At 47.2% G+C, this 25,626-nt stretch overlaps 1 protein-coding gene across 3 annotated transcripts in view; it reads right to left on the bottom strand.

The window, feature by feature from the left end:
* Positions 1–25,626, bottom strand: part of aff2 (AF4/FMR2 family, member 2) — a 137,525-nt gene that overhangs the window by 6,233 nt on the left and 105,666 nt on the right. Inside the window, exons 11-23 of one of the 3 annotated variants that reach the window (XM_086222848.1) lie at positions 23,149–23,266; positions 21,891–21,996; positions 21,652–21,802; positions 21,193–21,408; positions 17,905–18,109; positions 14,628–15,653; positions 14,422–14,537; positions 6,221–6,467; positions 5,512–5,645; positions 3,700–3,763; positions 2,939–3,075; positions 1,340–1,411; positions 232–325 (exon numbers count right to left, since the gene is read on the bottom strand). In XM_086222848.1, coding sequence (XP_086078974.1) covers positions 232–325; positions 1,340–1,411; positions 2,939–3,075; positions 3,700–3,763; positions 5,512–5,645; positions 6,221–6,467; positions 14,422–14,537; positions 14,628–15,653; positions 17,905–18,109; positions 21,193–21,408; positions 21,652–21,802; positions 21,891–21,996; positions 23,149–23,266 — 2,686 coding nt within the window. The remainder of the gene's footprint in view (positions 1–231; positions 326–1,339; positions 1,412–2,938; positions 3,076–3,699; positions 3,764–5,511; positions 5,646–6,220; positions 6,468–14,421; positions 14,538–14,627; positions 15,654–17,904; positions 18,110–21,192; positions 21,409–21,651; positions 21,803–21,890; positions 21,997–23,148; positions 23,267–25,626) is intronic. The other 2 variants (XM_086222850.1, XM_086222849.1) reach the window with 2 other exon arrangements.

The raw sequence follows: 25,626 nt of genomic DNA, 5'->3' as shown, positions 1-25,626 counted from the left end.
AACAATCCACTCTGGTGATTGATGGAGCTAATTAACACGTTCATATCAAAGAGAAAGAATGGGTTTTAATAACCTCATGCAAAATTAATGCACAGGCACCATGAAAATGAAAATGAACATTATTTGAGTGATTGTAATTGGCTTTGCATGTTTCCAACTCCAGAGAGAGAAAATTAGAGAGGAAGGAAGTGAAGCCCCATCCAAGTGCGTGTGTGTGTGTGCCTCTGTTACCTTGAAATACTCCATGAGCGACCGTGAGTACTTGACAGCGTGGTCTTTCTTCAGATGGAACATCCTCAGATACAGCAGAGACAGACAGCGGTTACTATGGAAACAAAAGTATTAAGAGGAAGAGATGAATCCTCTGTTCAAAGTCTCTCTAAAGGAAAGCTATCGTACCATTTCCAGTTGGATACTTTCTATCTGAGTCTCCGCAAGCGACGCTTTGCATGATTCAAAGTTCAAAACCCTCCGTGTTGATCTTCTACTGGCTCTTTCTGCAGCGGTCATTCATCTCCTCTCTGAGACGTCCTGGACACCAACGCTGAACGTGCTAACTCTCATCACTACCACAAATACTACACCATACTAGAAGAGTACATGGAACAGTACAGGTCCAAGCCAAGAACTGCAGTCCTACTGTTGATACAAACCTAGAAACTGCAGTAACCCAACAAAACTGGAAAGTTCTAACACTTCCACCAGAATGACATCGCGTCAGACTGAGCTGCTTCATTCCAAATTCCACCAAGACAACAAGCATTTAAAAAGTTGTTAGCTGCCGAATAGGACTTCATAAAATGCTATTATTTCAGCAATGTTCCTGACATTTAATGGCCATCACATCAGGATGACATCTGATGGAAGCAGCAGCAGTTCAGATGCTCCTCTGACGGCTGTGCGGGTGGCCTGGGTGTGGAGGTGTGACCTGGTCTGCTCAGAGTGGATCAGTTCTCAGTTTGTTTGCTCGCTGTAACCCTCCTGTTGCAGCCCCTGACGCCAGCCTATAATCTCACACACAGCTGCAGTCAGCACTTATTTAAAGGTCAGAGTGAGAGCACAGGTCAAAATAAAGACTTAACAATAAGAACTAGAAATGCTGAGTTGCAGTTCCTCGCCTCCACAAAGTGTCCAGGTCATAGTGACCTTGACCTCTGACACTATGACCACCAAAATCTTTTGAGTTCATCTTCGAGTCCCGGGTGTTTGTGGCGAGCCTAAAGCAATGCCCTCCATGTGATGGTGAGGGAGAGGAGCGCGTCTGCCTGGGAGGACTCGTCCCTACGTCGGTCCTTATATGCTCTGTAGACTGTAGACACACACGAGGGGAGGAGCCTACCACAGCACCGCCAGCTTCTTCTCGGGGACGGAGGCTGAATGGCCGGCGAAGTTCTTCAACCTCATGGCGTACCTGAGGAGGACACACACTCGAGTGAACATGTGACTGTCAACACGTCTGATCCACATCATTCAGAACATGGAACACACCCATCCACCCTGCCGAGGCGCCCGCAGGTGACGCAGGAGCGTGGAAGGATGCATCCCTCTTTTGGTTATTGATCAGGAATTAGCAGGGTCAGCTGGCTCCTCCCACCCTCCTGACCTGATCGCCACTGTCTGATGCATACGAGGTGCTTAATCATTCAGAATGAAACTCAGCAGTGACAGGTGAGTCATGGGAGAGGAATTACACCTTTACATTTTATTGATCTCCGTATGAGCAAGCGTGTCCTTCCTCCTGGTCCGTGCCAGAGTTCCCTGCTGCGGCTAAACATCCTGTGTCTTGCTCAAGGACACTTCACCAGGATGGATGGCTGCAGACACCCGAGCTTGAACTGCAGTCCTTCAGTTGAGAGAGCGCGTCCCTCTACAGCAGCCTGCTGTCAACCTGTCTACTCTCAGAGGTTCAGGTCGTTTGTTATTCTCAGTTTGCTCTCGTAAAGTTGGACTTAATGACTTTGCACCCTGGCAGTTCTGAGTGACGAACAGCAGGAGGCTGTGATGCAACACCAGTAAACTGCTCTCATTAGCAGCCCTGCAGGACAGCCAGGCGCCACAGACAAGATCTCTGCCGCTCTACCGATTAAGATGAGCACAACTGTCACTTTGTGGGCAGAGAACTTCATCTAACACACCGCGGCGACACTCCCTGCTTATTTTTAGAAGACGCCATCACCTCCTTCATTCGTGTGTCCGTCTGTTGGCGGGATTACACGAAACCTACGGGGCTGCTTTTCACCAGACTTGGTTGGAGGGTTGAAGCCACACAAGACGCATTTACATTTGGGAGCAGATCCAAGTTCCATTGCCAAACATGTTCCTAATGATCGTCCTAGTCAGAGGAACTGACTCCAGATCAGGTCCTTCAGCAGGGCTGCGGTCTTACCGGAGTAAATAAAACAATAGTTTAGTAGGAATTCTTTGGCAATAACCATTTTTCTGAGGAGGAGGCGCACACTCATTATTTTTTCTTAGACTCTTCTTTCTGTGTTGGGTATGAAGTCACACTCCTGGCAGATCGATCTCAGGTCAGTCAGTCAGTGCACCCACCAGACCCAGATCTGACTATGGGTCCGGCTAGGAGCCCAGAGCCTGATGATCTAGGAGGGCGGACGGGTCAGTGAGCAGGTGTGAGATGTATTTAGAGCGCCACCTGTAGCGCCTGTGTGTAAAGACTGAGACACACACGGCCCAGAGGAGGATACGGCACGTCTCCCAGTCACCGTTACTCTGGTTCTGTCTGCTGGAGGGCCACAGGCTCCAGGCAGCTTTAGGGTGGGACGACAGCATCTCTCCCACAACGCTCCATGAATACGGACTGATGAGATGATTTGACGTGCGTCTCCTTCATGTCACGCTCCATCCTTCCCTGTAATTCTACTGAAGGACATTGTTTGTCGAATATCAAGTCAGAGCAGCTTCTTTCAACCTTTCGTACCTGATGAGCTCCACAGTTTCCGAGTACATCGTATATGGTGATTTGGCCTCGAGTGGATCTCGCTCCATCGCATTTCCACACTCAATAAAAGAGAGGGCGCCGTCTGCATAGTTCACCGCTTTACCAAATTTATCCATCTGCAGCAGGAGAAAGAGAAAGAGACGAATGGCAAAAAGAAGGGCCATAAAGAGAAAGAGGAAGAAGAAAGTGTGCATGCAATGTCTTAGCAGCATTGACGCACACAATCTTGTCTTTGAATAATCTCTCGCTAAAATGCTAATCCCCGGATAAATCGGAGGAAACAACACACCAACACAAGATAAATAAGAAGATGAACAAAGCTTGTTTCATTGTTCAGAGGGATCAGATTATCTTCTGATAATGGATAATCCTGCAGACATCATCAGTCCTTGAATGTGATGTTCCTTTGGAGACAAATGGTGCAATAAATAACACAATTTATACAGTACAGTCCTTGATATCTCACACACACACACACACACACACACACACACACACACACACACACACACACACACACACACACACGGGACTGTGCAGCTACCCATATTAGGACATTCCTTTGACAGACAAACAAAGCTCAAGTCTGTAGATGTCAGTAGTGTTGCTTTGTCCTTGCTGTCTTTGTGTGTCTGTCGTTTCTTCATGCATGCCTGTGATGATGGAGTTGTGTGTGTGTGTGTGTGTGTGTGTGTGTGTGTGTGTGTGTGTGTGTGTAACCTGTGACTGCAGGAGCGTACCAGAGCATCAGCCTTGTGCTTCAGCCTCTTGGCCTCCTGCATGTAGTGGTCAGCACTGTGGACTCTGGACGGAAGACAGCAGCAAACAGAACAACGAGAGTGAGACACACAGAGCCGACACATCTGACCAGTCCGGCCGGTTAGAATGAGGACGCTTGAGGGGTGGTTGTGGGGCCACCACGTGTGAAGCATCCAAATGCATCGTGGGCTCAGGCCCAGCCGGTCTGGGTCACGCCGTGCAGCATCGTTACTGCTTTTAAAGAAGGAACTCAAGTAAAAAAGTTGTTTTGCTTCGCGGTCAAACTTTACATAAAGACACATCCACAATGCTTATCCATGGATGAGCACTGAGCATGTATCAGTTCAAGTAACCAAGCCTTTATTCATGCACTTTGTGCGCCTTGGCGTTTTCTTTAACTAACCTGTGAGGTAAACAGGAACACTATTAGTTCGTAAAGGTTAACTACGCATGAACTAACACTTCTAATGTGAAATGCTAGCAGCTTCTCTGTGGTGATGGTGGCTCATCATTCACCGATCGCTCAGGACAGAGGAAGCTCCTCCCCCAGCAGTGAGAGCCCACTCGTGGTCACCGTGAACTCATGAGGGGGTAAACTACTAATAAGAGTAAAAGATGTTCCATCCCAAATCCAGCACCAGTACTCAGTGTCCCCTGGTAGCAGGTGCACCAGAACCAGCCGGATGGAGGCTGGCGGCTGTTCAGACAGTCGGGCTCTCCCTCACAGAGCGTTGGAAGGCTCTTCATGGAATCATTCTAAAGGAACAGGCCTCATTCCTGATCTGGTCTCTCTCATTTCCACTCTTGATGTCGTGCACCAGCCAGAGGTAAAGCATGACGGCCATGACTCATTCCTTGCTCCTGACACCGACTAAGTGCCTCTTGCATAGAAGTCTTTCCCAATGTGATGATTGACAGTTACAAGAGGTAGACAATAGGCGTCAGGAGCAAGGACTTCTAGTAGCCATCAGGCTTTACTTCCTTCCATGTGATGCTGCATTCACGCATGTGTCAGCACGAGTCACTGAAGTGATGCAGCGGTGAAGAACAACCCTGTTTGTCAGGACTTGAAGAGGCACAACACCCTTTCTGGTAGAACAGTGGCAGCGCTCCCTCGCGGGGTGGATCCCCCGCTGGTGGGAGCGCTGCCTGGCAGCATTTATGTAGAGGACCCTTTCGGAGGAGTCTCAGCCCACACTCAGCTGGACAGAACTGCAAACCTTCGTTGGTTCTTCCATGAAGCAGCAGCAGATATTCTGAGCTGCTTGTGCCCACAGACACGTTTGAGAGACGTTAGAGAGGTGAACTACCACAAATCTCAACATTCAATAACGTGACTGTTTCTCCCCTTGACACAGGGTGACGAGACTTTCAAACTTTCCATCCTTCATCACAAATTGGAGAAGCCGTGCACCACTCGCCGCTCGCCAGCTGTCATGGAGCCACCATGTTGAAAGGGAGTTTCTGGTGATTACAAGCCATTTTATGCTGACTAACAATAACTTCTGGGAAGTATTTCTGCTGCTATCAGTCTTGCTAAGGGGGGCACTCACACAGAGATTTTCACTTAGATGAATCATCTCCCATATTCAGACGAGTGAAGGAGACACTCGTCCATTTAAAGAGGCTCCTGTCTTTTAACTACCAGACCCAAATGAACAACGGGGACGATGATTAGGACCCAAATGCTCTCTGAACTGAAAAAATCTCAAGACGAGGAGCGGTGACGAGGAGCGGTGACTCCTAGCAACTACGCTGGTGGGCGTGAATGTGGGTCAAGCGACTCTACTTACGTGTCACTGAATGACAGCCTTGGCCTGGGAGGCTCCGCAGGTTCCAGCAGTGTTTCTGACCATGCCTCCGAGTCTGATTGGCCATTGGCATGGTAACTGTCTCCACAGGGCTTCTCATCATGGGGATCGGCTTCCTGTAGAGGAGAGCCATTGATATTGTATTAGGGTGCAACTAAATCTGTCATTGACAGTAGCAGAATGTTTGGAAGCATCATTTGTTTTCTCTTATTGTTTAATTTCTTGATATTTATTGCAATGTTTTTTAATTTGATTTAATGCATTTGTGTCATGTGTTTTCCTTCTGCACCGCTGCTCTATGTGGAACTGTGCTACTGCACCAGAGCCAATAATACACCAGAGGGATGCACTTGTCAAGTTATCACATCAGTTGCGGAGAAGTCAAAGGTCTCTAGTCTTCAGCGTCCAGTCCAAGTCAAGTCGTCCAACATATCGTGACCAATTGGCACGAGGGTGATCCAGTATTCCATTGCCATCACAAATATAGACTATTGTATTTTTTACACTCTTTGTGCCATTTTTTTATGGCCACAGGTGTGCTGCCGCTGCTCACCATGGTTTGGTTGCTGCGGGGTTTTGTGTCCATGCCCACCAGACAGAAACATATGGTTCCGTGTGACAGCAGGGCAAATGGTTCAAACAAGTTCAAGGAAAGTTGTGTCTTTTGGTCTCAGTGTCGAGTCCCACTTACACTCACGTTCCTGGTGTGGGACGAGGTCTTGCTGTCCCCTCTCCTGTGTCTGTGTGTGGAGGAGGAGGAGGAGGAAGAAGAGGAGGAGGAGGAGGACGGCAGCATCCTCATAGTGCCGCCCTCCTGGCCGAGCGAGGAACTGCCTTCACATGTGCGTTTCTGGGGGGCTTCATCCGAGAGTGGGGACAGGAGGGGTGGGAGCAGTTTCTCAGCACGCCGTCGGGACTGCTTCCTGGTCAGAGAGCTGCTGAACACGCACACCAAGACAGAAAATAGCACCTTCACATTAGTGGCAGTTGTTACAGCATTCATCCATGACGGAACAATGTAGGCAACACGTGCGGTTCTGTAATTTTGGAGCTGGGGGGGCACCTGCATACAGGTCCTCAGAGGACCCACTTCAGCCTCACTCTGCCTCTGACTGGTAAGTTATCTGTGGTGACGTGTGTGGCGTGAGATGGGCGGAGCCAATCAGAGGAAGAGAAGGAGCAAGTTTCCTCAGAACAAGAAATAGATAAATCACAGTTGGAAGATGTCAAAAATTTAAAAAAAAAAGGGAGGGGGAGGGCGACACTTCTTCTGCCACTAGATGGCAGTACCTGTGACCAAATCACAACTGAAGCACTTTTGCGCTTCCTATGGACTTTTCCTTAATTAAGTCTAAATTCTTGCTTGTGTTGTACGTTGCTTTGGACAAAATCGTCTGCTAAATGAAATTGTAGAATTGTAGAATTGTAGAAGATTCTGAGACGATACCACGGATTTGTACTGTGTACACTGACCCTGGTGGTACAAGTACTAATCACAGCTTTATACCACTAAAACTGAGATAACGGACCATATTTTTCTGTAGTCCTACATTCATTAAATTTGAAACACACACACAAGCTTGCGCACACAAAAACACATATAACAATTATTGCTCCTTTAAAAAAAATGGTGGGGTAGAGTCTTGTCTACAGGGGTGTTTGTTTGTCTACTGGGGTGTTTGTCTACTGGGGTGTTTGTTTGTCTACAGGGGTGTTTGTTTGTCTACTGGGGTGTTTGTTTGTCGACTGGGGTGTTTGTTTGTCGACTGGGGTGTTGTTTGTCTACTGGGGTGTTTGTTTGTCTACTGGGGTGTTTGTTTGTCTACTGGGGTGTTGTTTGTCTACTGGGGTGTTTGTTTGTCTACTGGGGTGTTTGTTCATGTATTGGGCTGTTGTTTGTCTACTGGGGTGTTTGTTTGTGTATTGGGGTGTTTGTCTACTGGGGTGTTGTTTGTCTTCTGGGGTGTTTGTTTGTCTATTGGGGTGTTTGTTTGTCTACTGGGGTGTTTGTTTGTGTATTGGGGTGTTTGTTTGTGTATTGGGGTGTTTGTCTACTGGGGTGTTGTTTTTCTACTGGGGTGTTTGTTCATGTATTGGGCTGTTGTTTGTCTACTGGGGTGTTTGTTTGTGTATTGGGGTGTTTGTCTACTGGGGTGTTGTTTGTCTTCTGGGGTGTTTGTTTGTCTATTGGGGTGTTTGTTTGTCTACTGGGGTGTTTGTTTGTGTATTGGGGTGTTTGTTTGTGTATTGGGGTGTTTGTCTACTGGGGTGTTGTTTTTCTACTGGGGTGTTTGTTTGTCTACTGGGGTGTTTGTTTGTGTATTGGGGTGTTTGTTTGTCTACTTGGGTGTTGTTTGTCTATTGGGGTGTTTGCCTTCTAGTTGTGTTTGTCTATTGGGGTATTTGTTTGTCAACTGGGTGTTTGTTTGTCTTCTAGGGTGTTTGTTTGTCTATTGGGGTGTTTGTCTATTGGGGTGTTTGTTTGTCTATTGGGGTGTTTGTCTACTGGGGTGTTGTTTGTCAACTGGGGTGTTGTTTGTCTATTGGGCTGTTTGCCTTCTAGGGTGTTTGTTTGTCTTCCAGGTGTTTGTTTGTCTCGGGTGGTGTTATAGGTTGGCATTGGTGGGTCTCGTCTGCCTCCTGCAGGTTTGATTGACCGCATCAAGTTTGCATTTCCTTCTGTGTTTATTTTGGGGGCAGAGGAGGATTAAAGTCAGCGAGATTCATCTTGTCACTGTAGCTACTGAGGAGGAGTGAGCAGTCCAACTGACCAGTTTTGGCTTTAGATTTCTAACATTTTCATCATAATATTTTCACAAAAGTGCTTGTATAACAACAAGCCAAACATCTGGCATATGAATCCCTTTTGTTCACGCAGTGCTGACGGTCTGGCTGTTCATTTGCAGTTGCTGAATGATATTTTCCTTCTTAAATTGTTGCTCTTCTTCCTTCTCTGGTAGAGTGCAGATGATTAGTCCCTCTGTTGCCTTATTGGAGCTCTTGTGACTCATATTGTTTGCAACACAACAGATAATATTTTTATGTTTTTCCTCTCCCAGGAAACTCTGGGGGTTTGATGCAGCGAGAAAGTTGCTGAGCTCGCAGAACAGCCCCCCAGGCCCAGACATTAGTGATAATATACAAAACCAGTGAGACAAAGACTAATTAGCTGCTGAGTCTGTGTGTGTGTGTGTGTGTGTGTGTAGTCTGTGTACAGAATAATTAATGTGTAAAAGTGTGTATGACTATGCTAATTTACGTGCATTTGTGTAGTTGCTGAGGTGTGCATGTGTGCGTGCACGCAAGCAAGAGACAGAGAGAGAGGTCTCATAGTCCTTTTAAGAGGATAATAAGTTAAGAATCTTACAACCTCATAGCACACAGCGACCACAGAACACCTTCCAAATATTCTTCTATCTGCAATGACCAAAGTTACTTCTGATGTTTTCTGGCTTTCAGATTAAAGGCTGTTCAATAAAGTCAATACAGCAATACAATGCTGGATTGATCTTTTATTGCCCCCAGCATCAACACGCTGCACGGCCTCCTGTCACCTGCCCATGTCTCCACCAGAGAACGGACCGTCATGCTTGATGACATTAGAGCAGCACTATGGTTTTAAAAACAAACCAGTAACGAGTAGAATAAGTCAAGTTTGATGCGCGTAATATGCGTTCTTTTCTGCACATCTCATGTTTTATGTCTTGTCCTTCATGTTTTGAAGTCACTGACCCTTTGTCTCTGTTACAGAGTCCCCTCCTGCACGCCCTTTTGCCTTCTCGCTTCCTGCTTCCTAATTGTTCTTTCCACCTGTTTCCCATCCTCCTTGATTACCTCTTGCATTTAACCTCGTGTCTCTCACTGTCTCATCGCCAGTTGGTTGTACTTCACGGTCCTTGTCCCAGCTTTCCTTCATTGCGTTAATCACAGCTATAGTCTGCTTGTGTTTGACCTTGTTAGTTTTTCAACCTTATGTTTTGCCTCTCAACCCTTCGGATACCTTTGCCTGCATCCCTGCACTGACTACCTGAGCACCGAACCCTGACTGGAATAAACTTGCCCTCTTGTCTCAACCCGATGTGCGTTGTGCATTTGTGTCCACCTGTTCTGTGCCTGGTCCCTCTGACAGAACAAACTGGCCAAAATGGACGCAGCTGACACAGATCTGGTTCGTAATGCCCTCCGAACACAAGATCAAAGCTGGCTTGGCACGGGCAATGGCTTGTAACTCTGTATTCAAGTCTGAGAGACCTTTACTCATGGTAGGACTCAATGCTAAATCTGGGCTCACAGGTTAGTATGCTTCTGGAGAAGCTGGACAGTGCTGCCTCTGCTGCGGCTGTGCTGAACGCAGAACCAGATTCTTCTCCTGTCATGGCCGCTGTTGCTCCGCCACCTGTTTCAGCTGCAGCGCCTTGCCCACAGCCAGCTCGCCCTCAGGGATTCTCGGTGACCTGAAGCCCTTCCTCATGCAGTGTGAGGAATTTTGAACTACAGGTTGTGGTCTTCCCCACTGAGTGCTCTGAGATCACTTTCATCATCCCTCACCTGTCTGGACGCGCACAGGTGACCGCAGAGTGGAGCCTTGCCAACGTCACCAGGGCGATGGAATCTTTCAGTACTCCATGTCAGGACAAGACTCTAAGACAAGGTGGTGGACGATGCTATTGATTTTCACAAATTAGCTACTGAAAGCAGCTGCAATGCTGCTGCCTTAGCTGATGAGTTTTTTCAAGGACTGTCATGTAGCATCAGGGATCATCTGATTTCCACAGACTTACCCAAAGATTTGGACTCGCTCATTACTCTCACCATCAAGACTGAAAAGAAGGTTGTTGAACAAAATCAGGACTGGGGTCGTCTTCCTGCACGCTCTTCGCCTTGCCAAAGTTGGCGGAGTTGTTCGCCTGTCTGGTTGGACCGACCTGCTGCTGCTGCTGCTGAGGAACCCATGCAGCTGGGAAACACCCGTCTCCCTTGTGAGGAAAGTCTTGGCAGGAAGAGGGACGGTTGTTGTTATTACTGCGGGCAGTTGGGACACCAGGTTGTTGACTGTCATGTCAAGACCACCAGATACGGTCCGAAGCCACACTTAAAGGTGGGTGAGAACATTGCCTTACTCAACCCTGCACATTATAAACTCAAAGTTAAATTCTACGCAGCTACTATGCATGTACCAATTTTTATCGATTCTGGCTGAGTACGAACCTCATGAATCTCTCTCTCACTTGGAGTCCGGGCCTGAGCCAGCTCTGACTACAACGCCCCCCTAGAGGTTATTGTGGCTGATGGCAGTCCTAGGGTAAAATAACTCAACGCACCTAGTCAGTTAAGGTCACATTTCCGGATAATCACACAGACTATCAGTTTTTACATTTTTCCCTCCTATGTCCCATTTGGCTATTCTACGGCACCCTTGGCTCACTAAGCATAACTCCAATTTTGACTGGGTCAAGGGTCAAATTACTTCGTGGGGCCAGGGCTGTTACCAGTCCTGCTTCTCTTCCCAACTTGTAACAGCTCCCGAGGATCCTGATTTATCAGGAGTTCCCACCTGTTACCACAATTTAGCCCCTGTCCTTAGCAAGGCTATGGCAAAATCCATGCCTCCTCACCGCCCTTATGATTGCAGTACTCACTTATTCCCTGGAGCCACCCTGCCTAGGGGTAAAATGTACTCTCTCCTCCCCAGAGCGACAAGCCATGGAGGACTACACCCAGGTGTCTCTCGCCGCTGGGATAATTCGCCTGACTTCCTTGCCTGTGGTAGCACGTTTTTTCTTTGTGGAAAAAAAAGGACGTCTCTGCTTCCCTGTATGGATTACCAGGGACTAAATGACCCTAACCCTAACCCTAACCCTTCGAGCTCCTGGAAGGAGCCAAGGTATTCACCAAACTAGACTTCCGTAGTGCCTCTCACCTCGTCTGGATTAAGGAGGGGGACAAATGCAAGACCACCTTCAACACTCCGACCGGTCACATCATCACCAGTATCTGGTCATACCTATTGGTTTAGCCAACACTCCTGCAGTTTTTTAAAAATCTGGTTAATGACATCCTTCGGGTTATGCTGAACATCTTCATGCTTGTCTACCTAGATGACATCCTGGTCTTTTCCCCCGATGAGGAGACCCACACTCATCAAGTATTTGAGCGATTGCTCAACAACCAGTTGTACGTTAAGGCGGGAAAGTGAGTTCCACAAACCCTCAGTCTGCTTCCTAGGGTTTGTGCTTACTGCGGGGGGATCCGGATGGTTTCTGCAGTTGCAGAGTGGGCCATGACCCATTCACAAAGGGGTTCAGAGGTTTCTTGGTTTTGCTAACTTTTACTGAAAATTTATGAGGAATTACAGTATCGTAGCAGCCCCCTTACATAACTTCATCCCTCATCATGACTTTATCTGGTCCACAGATTGTGAGAAGGTCTTCATCCGCTTCAAAGAATTTCACCTCAGCACCTGTGCTCACACACCCGGACCAGTTTATAGTCAAGGTCAATGCCTCTGATGTGGGTATCAGGGTGATCCTGTCCCAGATTTGTTCAGGGGATGGTAATCTTCCCTCGTCTCGTCGCACCTGCTTCTTGGTAGTTCTCCCCACCTGTTTCAACACATACGAGTACAGGAGGAGGAGAGAGAAGCCCAGTGCATCATGGGAGATCCCAGCAGTCTGAGCCTATAGCAGCAGATCTAAGGGCCAGCCTAAGCAGTCCTGACTATAAGCCTGATCAACAAGGAGGTCTTAAGTCTGCTCTTAAACCTAGAGAGGGGGTCTGGGTCCTGGACTGAAACTGGGAGACGGTTCCACAGGAGGGGAACCTGATAGCTGAAGGCTCTGGCTCCATTCTACTGTTAGAACTCTAGGAACCAGCAGGAACCCTGCATCCTGGGAGTGAAGGGTTCTAGCTGGATCATAGGGGACTAGGAGCTCTGTCAGGGATGATATAAAATCTCCTGGCCAACACTCAGCCCTGCTACAACACACACACGTCAGTGGCTGAAAATACAAACCACCAAATTCTAAACAAAGTCAATGAAACGTCTGATATCTGTCGTTGTGAGTGTCCTCACCGACCTCAGCAGGATGATCGCATGTGTCACCACAGACTGAATGTGTCTGAGCTGCACAATCACATCATCCACTTTACATCTTCCATAAAAAGCCTACTGTGTGACAAACAGACTGAAGCTTCCAGTGTCACAGGTTCAACTCCAGGTCACCTTTCCCTGCTGCAGACGCAAGAGCTTCTATAAAAGTGTTTCCTCTGTAGCTGTCGCGATGAGGCTTATTTATAGAGACAGCCAGCTCAGTCTCTTAATAATTTACACAGAAAGCTTAAATTCACGATATTCTGGTGTTATTGCTGTGTCACAGAGTGAATTATGCTTCCTCTTCAGTGACTTTATCAGCATGTTCCAATTTTCAAATCTTTCTAGAAGTGTGTATCCTGCAGGTGTGATGACCTCCGTCAGTGCGTGTCAGTCAGAGGAGTAAGAACCAGAGGAAGAGCCAAGGCGAGAGAGCTGACCTGAGATAGTTTCTCACTTTCAGTCATTCCTCCTCCTGCTGTATTCTGTGTGTTTGTGTGTTCTCCCATGTCAGCGTGAGTTCCCTCCAGGTTCCCCACCATCAACAAACATGTATATTAGCTCATGTTGGTTCTCAGGGAGGTCTGGAGTTGGTCCCTGAGTGCTGCACATGACTACAAACTATGGAACCAGCAGAATCAGACGAATTGAGACTGATCCAGATTCAACGATGAATTAACTCTTCTTTTGAACCACGACATCAAAAAAAAAAAAATCCCTCTATTGGAATCATTGTGTGCGAACAAGTGTAGTCAGGAACCTTGAGCACCCTTCAAGCAGAGACGACCAGCACCAGCTTGTTCAGTAGAAGAGAACCTGAAGCCTTCATTCTCTGCTGAGCATGCTCAGAGCGCACTTTATTCCACCCCCCCCCCCCTTCGCTTATTCTGAATTTTGTCTTTCGATTCCAGCTTCAGGACAAAATGACTTCCAGCTATCGTTGATCAATGTTTTTAATCTGTTCCATCTTTGTTAGCGATCTACAACGCTACAGCTTTTATTTCAAAATGGGAACATCTTCTCGGGGACATCTTCGGCTACTGAGTCGTGTCGGTAGGCGTTGATGGAGCAGCTACGCACAGCTGGAAAAGTACTGAAGCATATTTACATAGCAGAGACGTTGGCACTGTCACACAGAGAGGGAGAGTTCAGAAGGCAGACGTGAGTCCTCACCAGTCAAGCAGCTCTAACCGCTTGGCGTGGGTGGATCCGTGGAGCCGACCGGCTGCTCCGGGGCTGCAGTGTTCCTCATCTCTTGGACGTAGCGCAGGTTGTACGTTGCTCCAAAATATTCCAGCATCTCTACTTTATGTGTGAAACATTGTTTTAACTGCTTTCTCCTCTTTACCCAGTTGTTCCCCAAACGGAACATATGATGCTTTAGCTACTCTGCAATGATCTATGCTAAGCTATAATCTATCGATAGCTTCCAAACATTAGCTTTAAAGGATCAAACCAATCACCCTGAGACTCAGACAGTAGACCCTGTTCGAGCGGCTCCAGGTTTATAAGTCTTCCCTTCCTCTGAGGTCTCTCCCAGAGCAAGCTGCTGAGTAAAGGACGACGACGACTTCTGAAACGGAAGTAGATAACAAAATAATCTAATATGCAGCAAAAATGAAGATGGCTACATCATCATGTGAGCGCAGAGATGAACCTGCCTGCGATGGGGTCTGATATTGCTCTCATACACACATGACCTCACAACCCTATCATCAACTCTTCTTTGCTCTTTCTGTTCTGGAGGCTAAACTGTGTGTGTGTGTGTGTGGGGGGGGGGGTGACTGGTAAATAGCACTTACTCTGTTGAGTTGTTCTTGTGGTTGTGTATTGGAGAGATGCAGGGTGGGAGGAGCTGACAGTCTTTGTCCAAACGCAGCTTCTTATTGCTGTTGACTGACGGCTCGCTGTGGTCTGACTGGCAGCACAGAAGACAAAACACACGCTTCAGACATGTATGTGCGGCTGAGACGAGCAACAAGGACAACTGACAGATGTGGAGCGTCACCTTGTGCTTCCTCTTGCTCTTGCTGGTGTGTTTCTCTGTCTGCACCATCGTGTTTCCAGCCGCTTGCCTCCTGTGTTTGCCTCCACCCTCCCCTCTCTCCGTCCTCCCGGCCAGCCTTGGATTGCTCTTCTCTTGCACAGGGGGGGTGTCCAGGACCAGACCTTGGCATAGCTTCTCTCTCCTGTCGGCTGTCCCGAACCTCTCCCGCTCCTCTCGATCTACCTGCCTCTCCCTCTCCGTTAATCTGTCCCGGTCACCTTGTCTCTCTCTGTCCTGCACCAACCGCTCATTTTCTTCTGTCTTCTGCCTGTCCCTCAACCCTAGCCACTCTCTGTCCTCTTGCTTCTGTCTCTCTGTGTCTGCCACCCCTGCCCCCTCCCTAGGTCGCTCTCTTCCATCACCACTGTCCATTTCTGGAATTCTGACCCCAGATATTTCCCCTAGACCCTGTCCAGGCACCCTGCTGAGCAAGCTCAGGTCAATTTTCACCCACAGACTCTGGACCTCTTGGTATTCCCTCAGGGGGGAGACAGGCAAATCTTGTCTTGTGTTGGAGGGGGGGGACTCCAGGTTACTGCCTAACCCTCCAGGATCAGGGACCAAAGTACCAAATGAACCACTGATGTTGCTGATGCTTAGGTTGTTACAGCTGCTACTGCTGCCCTTACTACCTCCACTGATGCTACTACTACTACTACTACTACTACTACTGCTACTGTTATTGTTAGTGGCCACATTGCTACCATCTTTGACACGCACTCCCTTCCCCCCGAACAGCCCCCTCTCTCCCACGCTGCTAGTGGAGCCGAGGCATGGGAGAGAGGGGGTGTGTGTGTGAGTGTTGGACAGAGTCTGTGTGTTGATTGCCGAGCGTGTGGATGGAGGCGGAGCAGCAGGCATTTTGACGGCTTCCTCTGAGTCCGACTGGCATTCCGAGGAGGATGAGGAGGAGGAGGAATCTGTTTCGATGAATTCTCGAGACTTGGGTGTGATTCTGGTGCTTGGCCCTCTGTGCTTCTTCTTTTCCTGTTTCACAGAGAATGATGACAAACAGTCCATTTAAGACCTACACATCTCATCCCTCAGCTGATTGCTGTGTCTGCTTGTATTCGCTCCACCTCTTCTGATTCATAACTAGCATCTTCAAAATGAAGCTCCCTGAAACAAAAGAAGAGTATTTTGTTGCAGTGCGTCCAGCAGCTGTTGAGCTGTGTATATTTGTCATTGCATGTGGAAATATCATACACACACCAGTGTGTGTCTTTGCTCTTCTCATGTGTGAAGCATCTGACTTTAATTCTGAGTCGAAGTGACACTCACATGTCACATAATTCAGCACACACAGTCTCATGTCTGCTCCATCGAAATTAGGGAGCTTCTCCACCTGAGCTTCTGCTGTGTGCTGGGAGAAGTCTTCACTTCACAACAGTGTGAGTGCAGTTCATGTCAGCACTGTGCTGAAAAAGTCTCACTTGCACCACATTGTCCGGTTCTGGTTTCAGCAAGCGTTTGTATTTTTTTCAAGGTTAAATCATTTCCTACAACACTTTATTGAGTTGCCATCAACGCCAATCAGAGCAGAGCCGATAACTCGCCATGCCTCGGACTGATGGCCAACTTAAGCCGCTCCAGTTAAAGAGGCAAGCCTGGCGTTGGCGTGTTAATGGGGTTTCTGGTCTGGCAGAGAGGAAACTGGCTCTTAGCGACACTCAGAGGTTCATCCTGCTTGTGATCGAGCCTTCACCTGTGAGGTCACATGTTTGCATCTGCAGGATTTCATGCATCTGTATCTCAGAAATGTCCCTCGGATGATGAATATTGGATTGTAGATGTGACATACGATAAGAGATGCGGGTTTGACTCTAGAGGAGTGCTGAGCAGCTGCAGCAGACCTGGACAGACTTGTAGACTTGCACCAGCGCTCCATCATGTTGGCTCTGCTGTTTTTCCTCCATGTTTTCGTTCTGGGTTAAGACCAAGTCTTGAGTAACGACAGGAGAGGTTGCTTCCTAACCTGGAATGATTAAGTCCTGCTCATGAGGTCAAGATGAATGAATCAGAAGTGTTTGGTTCCCATGAAGACTTCTTTTGTTGGAAAAGAAAGAAACCACATTGACAGGTAGACATGAAATCATTATTTGTGCTGTAGGAAAGAATTAGAGTTTGGACTTGACGTTGTGCTCGTGCATGTCACTTCCACATCAATTTGAAAGTCTTGTCTCGTGCTTGACATTCTAAAAGACAAGTGTTCTTTTTCTTAGCCAATAAATATTAAAAAAAGCCAGCGGTGCCACAGAGATCAGCTGCGGTCCAAGCGTGGCGCTCTGTTCAACAGGTCGTCAAGGTTTAGGCTTCAATCACCTCCATCATTGCAAACTGAGCTTTTAAGGGTCTGTGGCGGCAACAGCCAGCATTTTTGATCAGGTGGTCTGTCCATCAGTGCATCCATCCTGTTCTTTAAAACAATAGATCACCCTGCAAGTCTATTTTGCCTTCCAAGTACTCATTAATCGTGTCTAGAAGTTTTTTCCCCTCCTGCATTTCTTCTTTATGACTGTAGATAGCAGGAAGAGCCAGCTACGTATATTTAGCTTGAAGCTAATGGAGACTGATGGCTAACAGCAGCCAAACTGTCCAGAAACACTTACAAACTCTCCAGGTCCTTGTCTGGCCTCAGCCCAGTCATATGGTCTGTAGTGCTGTAGCTGATGCCTCCATTGGCTTCATGTAAGTATACATGGCTGGCTCTTTCTGCCACGAAGACGGAATACAGAAGGAAAAAGCGACTCCAGGACGCTTATTAGGGCACTTAAAGGCAAAATACATGCAGTTTCACCGTAGCGTGCCGATTGTGGACCAACTCCAGGGAAGCGCTTCATGTGCGGCTCAATCCCCTGCTGATGCCGGTGCTGTACTTGTAGTTTCACATGATAATAAAAACCTCTGTTTTTCTCAGTCAATGAAACATTCCAGTCTTCAAAAAAGCCACAGTGTTGCATCATTCTTGGGTGGGACATTAATTATGTCTCTCTGTCTGTTTCACTCTCACTCACATTTTCCATCTTTTGAACAAAAAAAGGCATCAGTCGCTGTTGAGCCACTCATGCAATAACAGAGTTTTATGCTGAATCGTTTCATGGCTTTGACAAATTTTCCAGAAACTAGGAGAAGAAGAAGGGAATGCGCCTATGATGTCTTCATCTCTGCCAGATGCAGGAGGAATGGAAGCTCCTGGAAACCAGAACATCATTGTTATTTATGCCTTCTAACAACCAACCTGGTTGACGCTGACAGCAGGAACTGGCACGCTAGTTTGCTGCAGCGCCACAGGTGGAGTAGCTGTGCTGCTGTTGGAGTTGGCTGCACAGCGAGGCTCTTTCCTGGGGGCTGTTTTCCCACTGGGGGGTTTGCTGCGTGACCTGGGGGTGTTCTGATGCTCCAGGGAGGAAGGAGGGAATACATCCTTTTCCCTGGCTGCAGGGCTGACGGAGAGAACACATGACGAGAATCAGAACGGGCCCCTGAGCAAGCACAGCTGCTGCAGCTGCAGCTGCGGATCCAAGCAGACGGTCGAGCGTCTGCCTCCACCGCCTCCACCGCCTCCATGTGATGCGCTGGAAAAACAGCACAGCGTGAAATCACTGGAAGAGCATGAACTCAGCTGAAATTGTTTGAATGTGGAATATTTCAAAAATGCAAGAGAAGACGAAGAAGAACAAAATAACAACAGGAATTCGTCAGGTCCATGTTTTCTTCATTTCTAATCAGCGGAACGTCACCGTGAACACTTGATCACATGGCGTTGGCAGTGTGAGTCCTGGGGTGCGTCTAAGAATTCTCCTCAGTTGATGTGGGGCTGGTTATGTTCAGCTGGGAGGAAGCACAGTGATTGGTTGGAGCCTTTTACCCCCCCCCACCCCCCCATTATCAACCATTACTGGTTGCTAAAGTGGTGATGGTGACTGTCAGTTGAAACACAAAATTAACAAGAAGCCAAAAGTTGGAGTCAAAACTGAAACAATAAATGTACTGCTGGTATTTACTGTAAACGTAGTACTTGACAGGATTTCACTGCTCGTCTGTAGGACCAACAGTCAAAGGGCTGTTTAAGGAAAACTGTAAGTCCAAATTCACTGAACATGTTGCTGCAGCCAGGCTGCTCTAAAGTTGCTGCTCTACTGCTGCTGCTCTAACATCGCTGCTCTAACATTGCTGCTTTCACACTGCTGCTCTAACATTGCTGCTCTAACATTGCTGCTCTAAAGTTGCTGCTCTAAAGTTGCTGCTCTTTAATGCCGCTGCTCTAGCATTGCTGCTCTAATGCTGCTGTTGTAATGTTGCTACTTTCACACTGCTGCTCTAAAGTTGCTGCTGCTCTAACATTGCTGCTCTAGCATTGCTGCTCTAATGCTGCTGCTCTAACGTTGCCATTCTAATGTTGCAGCTCCAACGTTGCCGCTCTAACGCTGCAGTTGTAACGTTACTGCCATAAAGTTGTTCCACCAATGCTGCTGCTCTATCGCTGCTGCTCTATCGCTGCTGCACATGGTGGATGGAGTCAGAAGCAGTGTGGCATCAGGTACCCCTCCCAACTCAAAGACACGCTCCTCATTTAAATGAATGGGACTGGGACACTGGGTCATTTGGACAACCCCCCCCCCCCCCCCCCACACACACACACACTTGGTCTATCCTGTGTTTTAAAACTGTTGAACCAGAGACCTTGAGTGCCTCCCACGACAAACCTGACTGAGCTGCACTGATATCGAGGAGCCATCTTGTACATTTTACTCATCATGTGACATCACTACCTTGGAACACCTGCCCTGAATCGTTCTGATTAAGAGGTTTGCTGATAATATCGTGCGGATTTTTATTTCACTGATTCAAAAAAATAAAATCATGTTCGTTTTCTGGATAAATCAAGACGCAGACATTCAAAGGTGAAAAGGATTCTTGCTGCCACGTCCTCGGGGCAATACCTTTAACTATGCACTGACACCTTCATACATGATTGAAATAGTTTTCTTTATTTGATCAGTTCTACAAGGACAAAGGTTCTAAAAGATTAAACCTAAGTTGATTAGTAACCCTAATAATACACGATAATGCCTATAATATAATCATAAAACTAAAAGCCTCAGTTTTTCATGTCTCTAGTTGAGGAAGGTCAGACTTTAATCACCTTCAATGACAAACAACAGCGTGAGCAGGACAGTAGTGCTGTGTCCCAAGTCAAATACTTCCGAACTGCATACAGACAATTTTCTAATAGAGCGTACTAAGCATACTTTGTACTCAGTCGCACAGTGCGCAAGTTTCGAGGGTGCAGTGCTGTCCCAAAGCGCATAACGCCGCGTGGCGCACTCACTGGAAATTACGACACCATGTCTTCTTCTACGCCGATTTGTGACCGGCTAGCACCGCATCAGCATCAGCTACTTACCGCCACCTTTCACCGGCGCTTGTGTGTTGATTGTTGAAGCAGTAAAACAGCAAAATGAACGGTCATCGCGCGTTGTTACGTCACAATCAGCGCCGGCAATGCGACATCCTCCTTCTATTGGCTGAAGGTCAACGGTATGTGGCGTTTATTTGTGGGATCTATTTAGTAAAACATGTCGGTGACAAGTCGTTTTGTTTCTTCAAACCCGTGTCCACACAGAATTTCAAACTTGTCCCTGTTATTTAATGTAAGACGACTGTACAAGTCAGTGTGGACCGACTCTCACCGCAGCTGCCTGCCGCCATTTTTAATCAATGAAAGAGTGCGGCGAGGGACCACAGTCGCACACTCAGAATCTTGACCGATTGGAGTACGTCATCCGGGTACTTTTACATACCCAATTTTCGCTTACTGTCCATACTTTTTTCCATTTTGAGTTGAGTACACTCCAAATTTGAAGTATGAAGTATCGATTTGGGACACACCATAGTTCACACATCTGCATGTCAACGTCAGGGGCCAGAACACCCACAGGGCCGGAACACCCACAGAGCCACAGTCTCCCTGCCCACAGAGGCACTTCTCTTACTCGTGCATTGATTCATGGCAGGGTCGTGCAGCACCGAAAATGTGCATGGCAACATTTGTGGTAAAATGTCTGCTACTTCTACAGGTAATGGATGACTGCAGCTTGGCGGCCTGAGGACGTGACACGCTCTGAGCACCAGCTCATTGCTGTAGAATAGAGGTTCTGGCAGCAATGTTCTGTCTGACCCAATATTGAACAATAATATATGACCTCTGTCATGTGATCACCAGCATTGGTTTGGTCAGATTTTTAGCAGCATAACTCAAAGTTGTGGATTGATTTTGCTGAAATTTGACAGAATTTAGATGTTGAAGTAAATCTGTAAGTGATCTGATGACGGTGGCGGGTCCATGTTCCCCGTGGTTCTGGCCAGTCTTAGAGCGACAAACTACAGTCAAAGGGGTTGGTGGTGTGGGTTTAGAACACTGGCTGTGTGTGCAGAATGTGAAAGTTCTCCACCGATTGACCTGTTGGTTATTATTGGACGCAGCGTCTCACTGACAGGACACCCCGGCCTTCAGCACTTGTACCTCTGCTGGTTTGCTCTGCTCCATGTCTGGTTCTGATTCTCCTCTACACTGCTTGAGCGCTCCGTTCTTCTAGGCTGTTTCTTCCCAGTAGTGTTCCTCCTTGGGGTTGTGACCTCTGGCCCTGACACCAGTCCCGGCGACAGCCTCATCTTTGACCTCTGACTCTCCCCTGATGCCTTCTGGTTGACCTTGGCCTTGGCCTTCTCTCTGCTCAGGCTGTGAGAAGCAGAAAGGGATTTTGTTTCGAAGGTAGAACATTACAGGGCTTGAAATATCTTTGATCCTCTCTGAGTGGCTTCATTCAAGCAAAGCACATAAAAGCATTCACTAAAATTCAAAATCATATTTTTTTTCCATGAAGTGTGAGTACAAATCCTGTCATGAATACAAATGTCAACTTGCTGATTAAACATTTACAGCAGTGTCATAAAAGTCGGAACAAAAACACCTGATTGATACCAGAATGCCGTCCTTGTGTCTTTGTGTTCCACTGCTGGTGCAGCTGGACCAGCAGTTCCATTGGATCCGCAGGGTTTGGTCTTTGCACCAGCATCCACTCCTGCCTCTTCACTCCCCTGAGAAAATGTCTCGGGACCCTGGTTGATGGACCCTGGGGTGGGGGGGTCATTATCCTGGAATAAGTCTTCCAGATTAAACTGAACGATCTTTAATGTTGTTTTAACCTTTGATCCACCAACCTTGACCGTGATGTTCCTGCTGAGGGGCAACCAGGGGTTTGGTCTGAGCTTGGACCTTGTTCAACCAGCTGTCCAGCTGCCACTTGTTGGTGGAGGGGGGCTCGGGCTGGAGGACAGGAAACACTCCACACATTCATTCTTACTTCACTTGTCACTCATAACCCTCAGGTCTGATGTCTCGTGATTTCATCCTGAATGTGCATGTGTTTGAGAACAGAAGTCTCCTGTTTGTGGTTAGAAGTTTGCTGAAGTTTATTTGAACGTCTGGTTTTGATGTTTCTGCATTACGCAAAATAACCTGATATTCCAGTTGTCTGCTGCTGGAGTTCAGAACAGCAGAGGCAGAAAAGGAAACAATTTCAAGTGAAGGAACCAAATGGAAGGGGGTGGTGTGGCTCAGAGGTAGAGAGGCCGTCTAGCAACCAAAGGGTCGCTGGTTCAGTCCCCACTTCCCCCGGTGACCATGTCCAAGTGTCCTTGAGCAAGATACTGAACCCCTAACTGGTCCTGATGGCCCTGTGATGGACTGGTGACCCATCCAGGGTGAACCCCGCCCCTCACCCAATGCCAGCTGGGATAGGCTCCACCCCCCCACAACCCTAAATGGATAAGAGGTAGAAAATGGATAGAGGGATGGAACCAAATGGATAAGCTGTTCGAGCACTAAGACATGAAATTATTAATGGTTGGTTATAATAACAATGATAATAACAATAATAATGATAATAACAATAATAATGATGATAATAATAATAATAATAATAATAATGATAAAAATTACAATAATGATAATAATAATAATGATAATAATAATAATAATAATAATAATAATAATAATAATAATAATAATAATAAAAATATCTATATTTCATCAGCTGTCTGATAAAACTTGCACATTACCAGAGATGATTGTTAGTCACCAAACTGGATTTAGAAACAAATATAAATGTCCTGAATCTCAGTTGAACAAGATTATAAACCCATGACGGGCAGCAGTGACAACATTTGTCTTCCAGCTTCACACTGTGATTAAAAACCATCGTGGGCTCGGCTTCATGCCCTGACCTCTGAGTGTTAGTCACAACAGCACAGAACCACCAGAACCATTCCCTTCAGAATTATTTCTGTTTCTTCAAAAGTTTTTCACAGAGTTTGTCATTTGGAAAATTTTAATATTCCTAACATCTAAAACTAGTATTCATTTATCCATTTAAAAAGAGGGTCAGTGATGGTGTGGTGCATCAGCCCTGTATCCGACCTCGGGGGTGTTGGTGCGGGAGGCCCGGTTGTACTCGCTGTCACTGGAGCTGCTCTCTGACTCGTCCGTGTCTGACTCGGAGCTGCTCTCTGACTCGCTGCTGCTGCCTGAAGCACCACTACGGAGGACAAACACACGGATGTCTACATGTCACAATCAGACAAACCACAGATCGTCATAGCAACAGTTTGACTGGATGCTGACCTAAAACATCCACGTGTGGCAGTGCACAGCGTGTGCACCCTCAGTCCCAGGCGCACACTGACTCAGTGTCCCACAATTTGTTTGGCTCCAGTTTTCAAAAGTCTGCAGGGAACTGATCTCAGATCAGGGACAGCTGGCTGATGTCACACTAGCTATGCAGATTTAGATAACCTAGCATACATGTCTCTGATGGTGGGAGACACAGGAGCACCTGGAGAATCCTGTGCACACACGGGAAGGACATGCCAACCCCCTACTGAGAGAACCTGGGACCTTCCTGCTGTGAGGAAAAGTGACTGAAAAGCCAAAAATCTGTAGCTGATTAATAACCAGGCGTCACGACAGAATGTGATAAATATCGACTAATAAATGCAAAAACACAACATTTAGAACCACTTTCAGTGTCTCCTTCTCTGATGCTTCGGTCGGCTTCGTGCTCATCCATCCTTCCACGGAGCTTTGAAATGGCCTCCCGGAGGCAACACAACCGCTCGCCTCGATTTGACATACACACAAACATACTTGCACACAGGCATAGCAGTCGTGTGTAGTTCTCTCTGTCTCTCTCTTTCTGTGTGTCTCTCTCTCTCTCTCTCTCTCTCTCTCTCGGTGTGCACGTAATTTTTTCGGTTCAAGGCTGCCATCACAGCAGGCACCAATCTGTGTGAGCAGTCAAGCAGCAAATCCATCAACTGTTCCTCAGGCAACACACACACGCACACTCACACACACGCGCGCGCGCGCACACACACACACACACACACACACACACACACACACACACACAAACACACAGAGTCTGGCCTGTTTTCTTCTCTCATTACTCATCTCTTCTCTATGTCTCTCTCTCTCTGATTCTCTTTCCATTTCAATCAAATGTTCGGTTCAGTTTCTGTTATTAGCATAGCAGCTGAAACACGATTGGCGTGTATCAACTTTATCAGAAGTTATACAGAATTCCCCCCCAGGGATTAATAAAGCATTCTGAGTCTGATTCTGATTCTGATTCTGATTCTGAGTCTGATTCTGATTCTGTCCACATGCCAGTGGTTCTGGACGTGTGTATTTAGTCGCCCCGCCAAACCTTCCACTGTGCAATCAGTGTCAGTTCTTGAGTGGACAAATTGGTGCAAATGACACCAACACTGATTGGTGGACGCGCTGGTTGCAGCGGGCACAAGACTTTTTTGTCTACGTATTCTGGGAGAAAGTTGATTTGGAAATTGAACATTTATTTTGACTAATATGTCCATTTGCTCTAATAAGTATTTAAGAAAATGTTCAATAAAAATGATTTAGTTTCAAGACAGATTTATATTCAGAACAGCAGAGGCAGAAAGGGAAACAATTTCAAGTGAAGGAACCAAATGGAATGGGGCGGCGTGGCTCAGAGGTAGAGAGGCCGTCTAGCAACTGAAGGGTCGCTGGTTCAATCCCCACTTCCCCTGGTGACCATGTCCAAGTGTCCTTGAGCAAGATACTGAACCCCTAACTGCTTCTGATGACCCTGCGATGGACTGGTGACCCATCCAGGGTGAGCCCCGCCCCTCACCCAATGCCAGCTGGGATAGGATGGGGAGGGATGGATGATGGAGGGATGGATAATGGATGGATGGATGATGGTGGATGAATGGATGGATGGGTGGGTGGGGGGATGGATGGATGGATTTCCAGACAAAAGCAGGAAACAACAAAACTGAAAGATTCCTTCAGAATAAAAGGCTATGTTGTGGGCAGGGATCGCTCACTTCCGTCAGGATGGCCGTGTGCACGACCTGCTCCCCCTGCATATTGATGACGATATAAAACACTTCAAAACGTCACTTTAAGGTACTTTGTAACAGATACAAAGACACTGTTGTCTTCAGTGAGTTGTTGCCCTGACAGCATTTCACTTTGGAAGTTTGGTTTGTTGGAATCTTCCCCCCAGGACAATGAATGAATTCACACAAATCAGCCAAAATGTGTGAAGGACCATTGTACCATGAATCAGTATTGAACGCATGGGTGGGTTGCAAGCAGGACACACACACACACACACACACACACACACACACACACACACACACACACACACACACACACACATATATGTCCTGCTAACTTTTTACTGCTAAACTCTGATGAGATACAAGTTCTTGTGCTTGGCCCCAAACACACGTTATCTGATGATGTCACTGCTCTGGATGACATCACTAAGGCCTGCAGCAGCACTGTTGAGAACCTAGGAGTTCTATTTGATCAGGATTTGTCCTTCAGTTCCCACACCATGAA

This window comes from Aulostomus chinensis, chromosome 13, assembly GCF_037954235.1.
Source record: "Aulostomus chinensis isolate RoL2024-O1b breed Wild chromosome 13, RoL_Achi_v1.0, whole genome shotgun sequence".
NCBI classification, from domain to species: Eukaryota; Metazoa; Chordata; class Actinopteri; order Syngnathiformes; family Aulostomidae; genus Aulostomus; species Aulostomus chinensis.
This window is presented reverse-complemented; position numbering and strand designations above follow the sequence as displayed.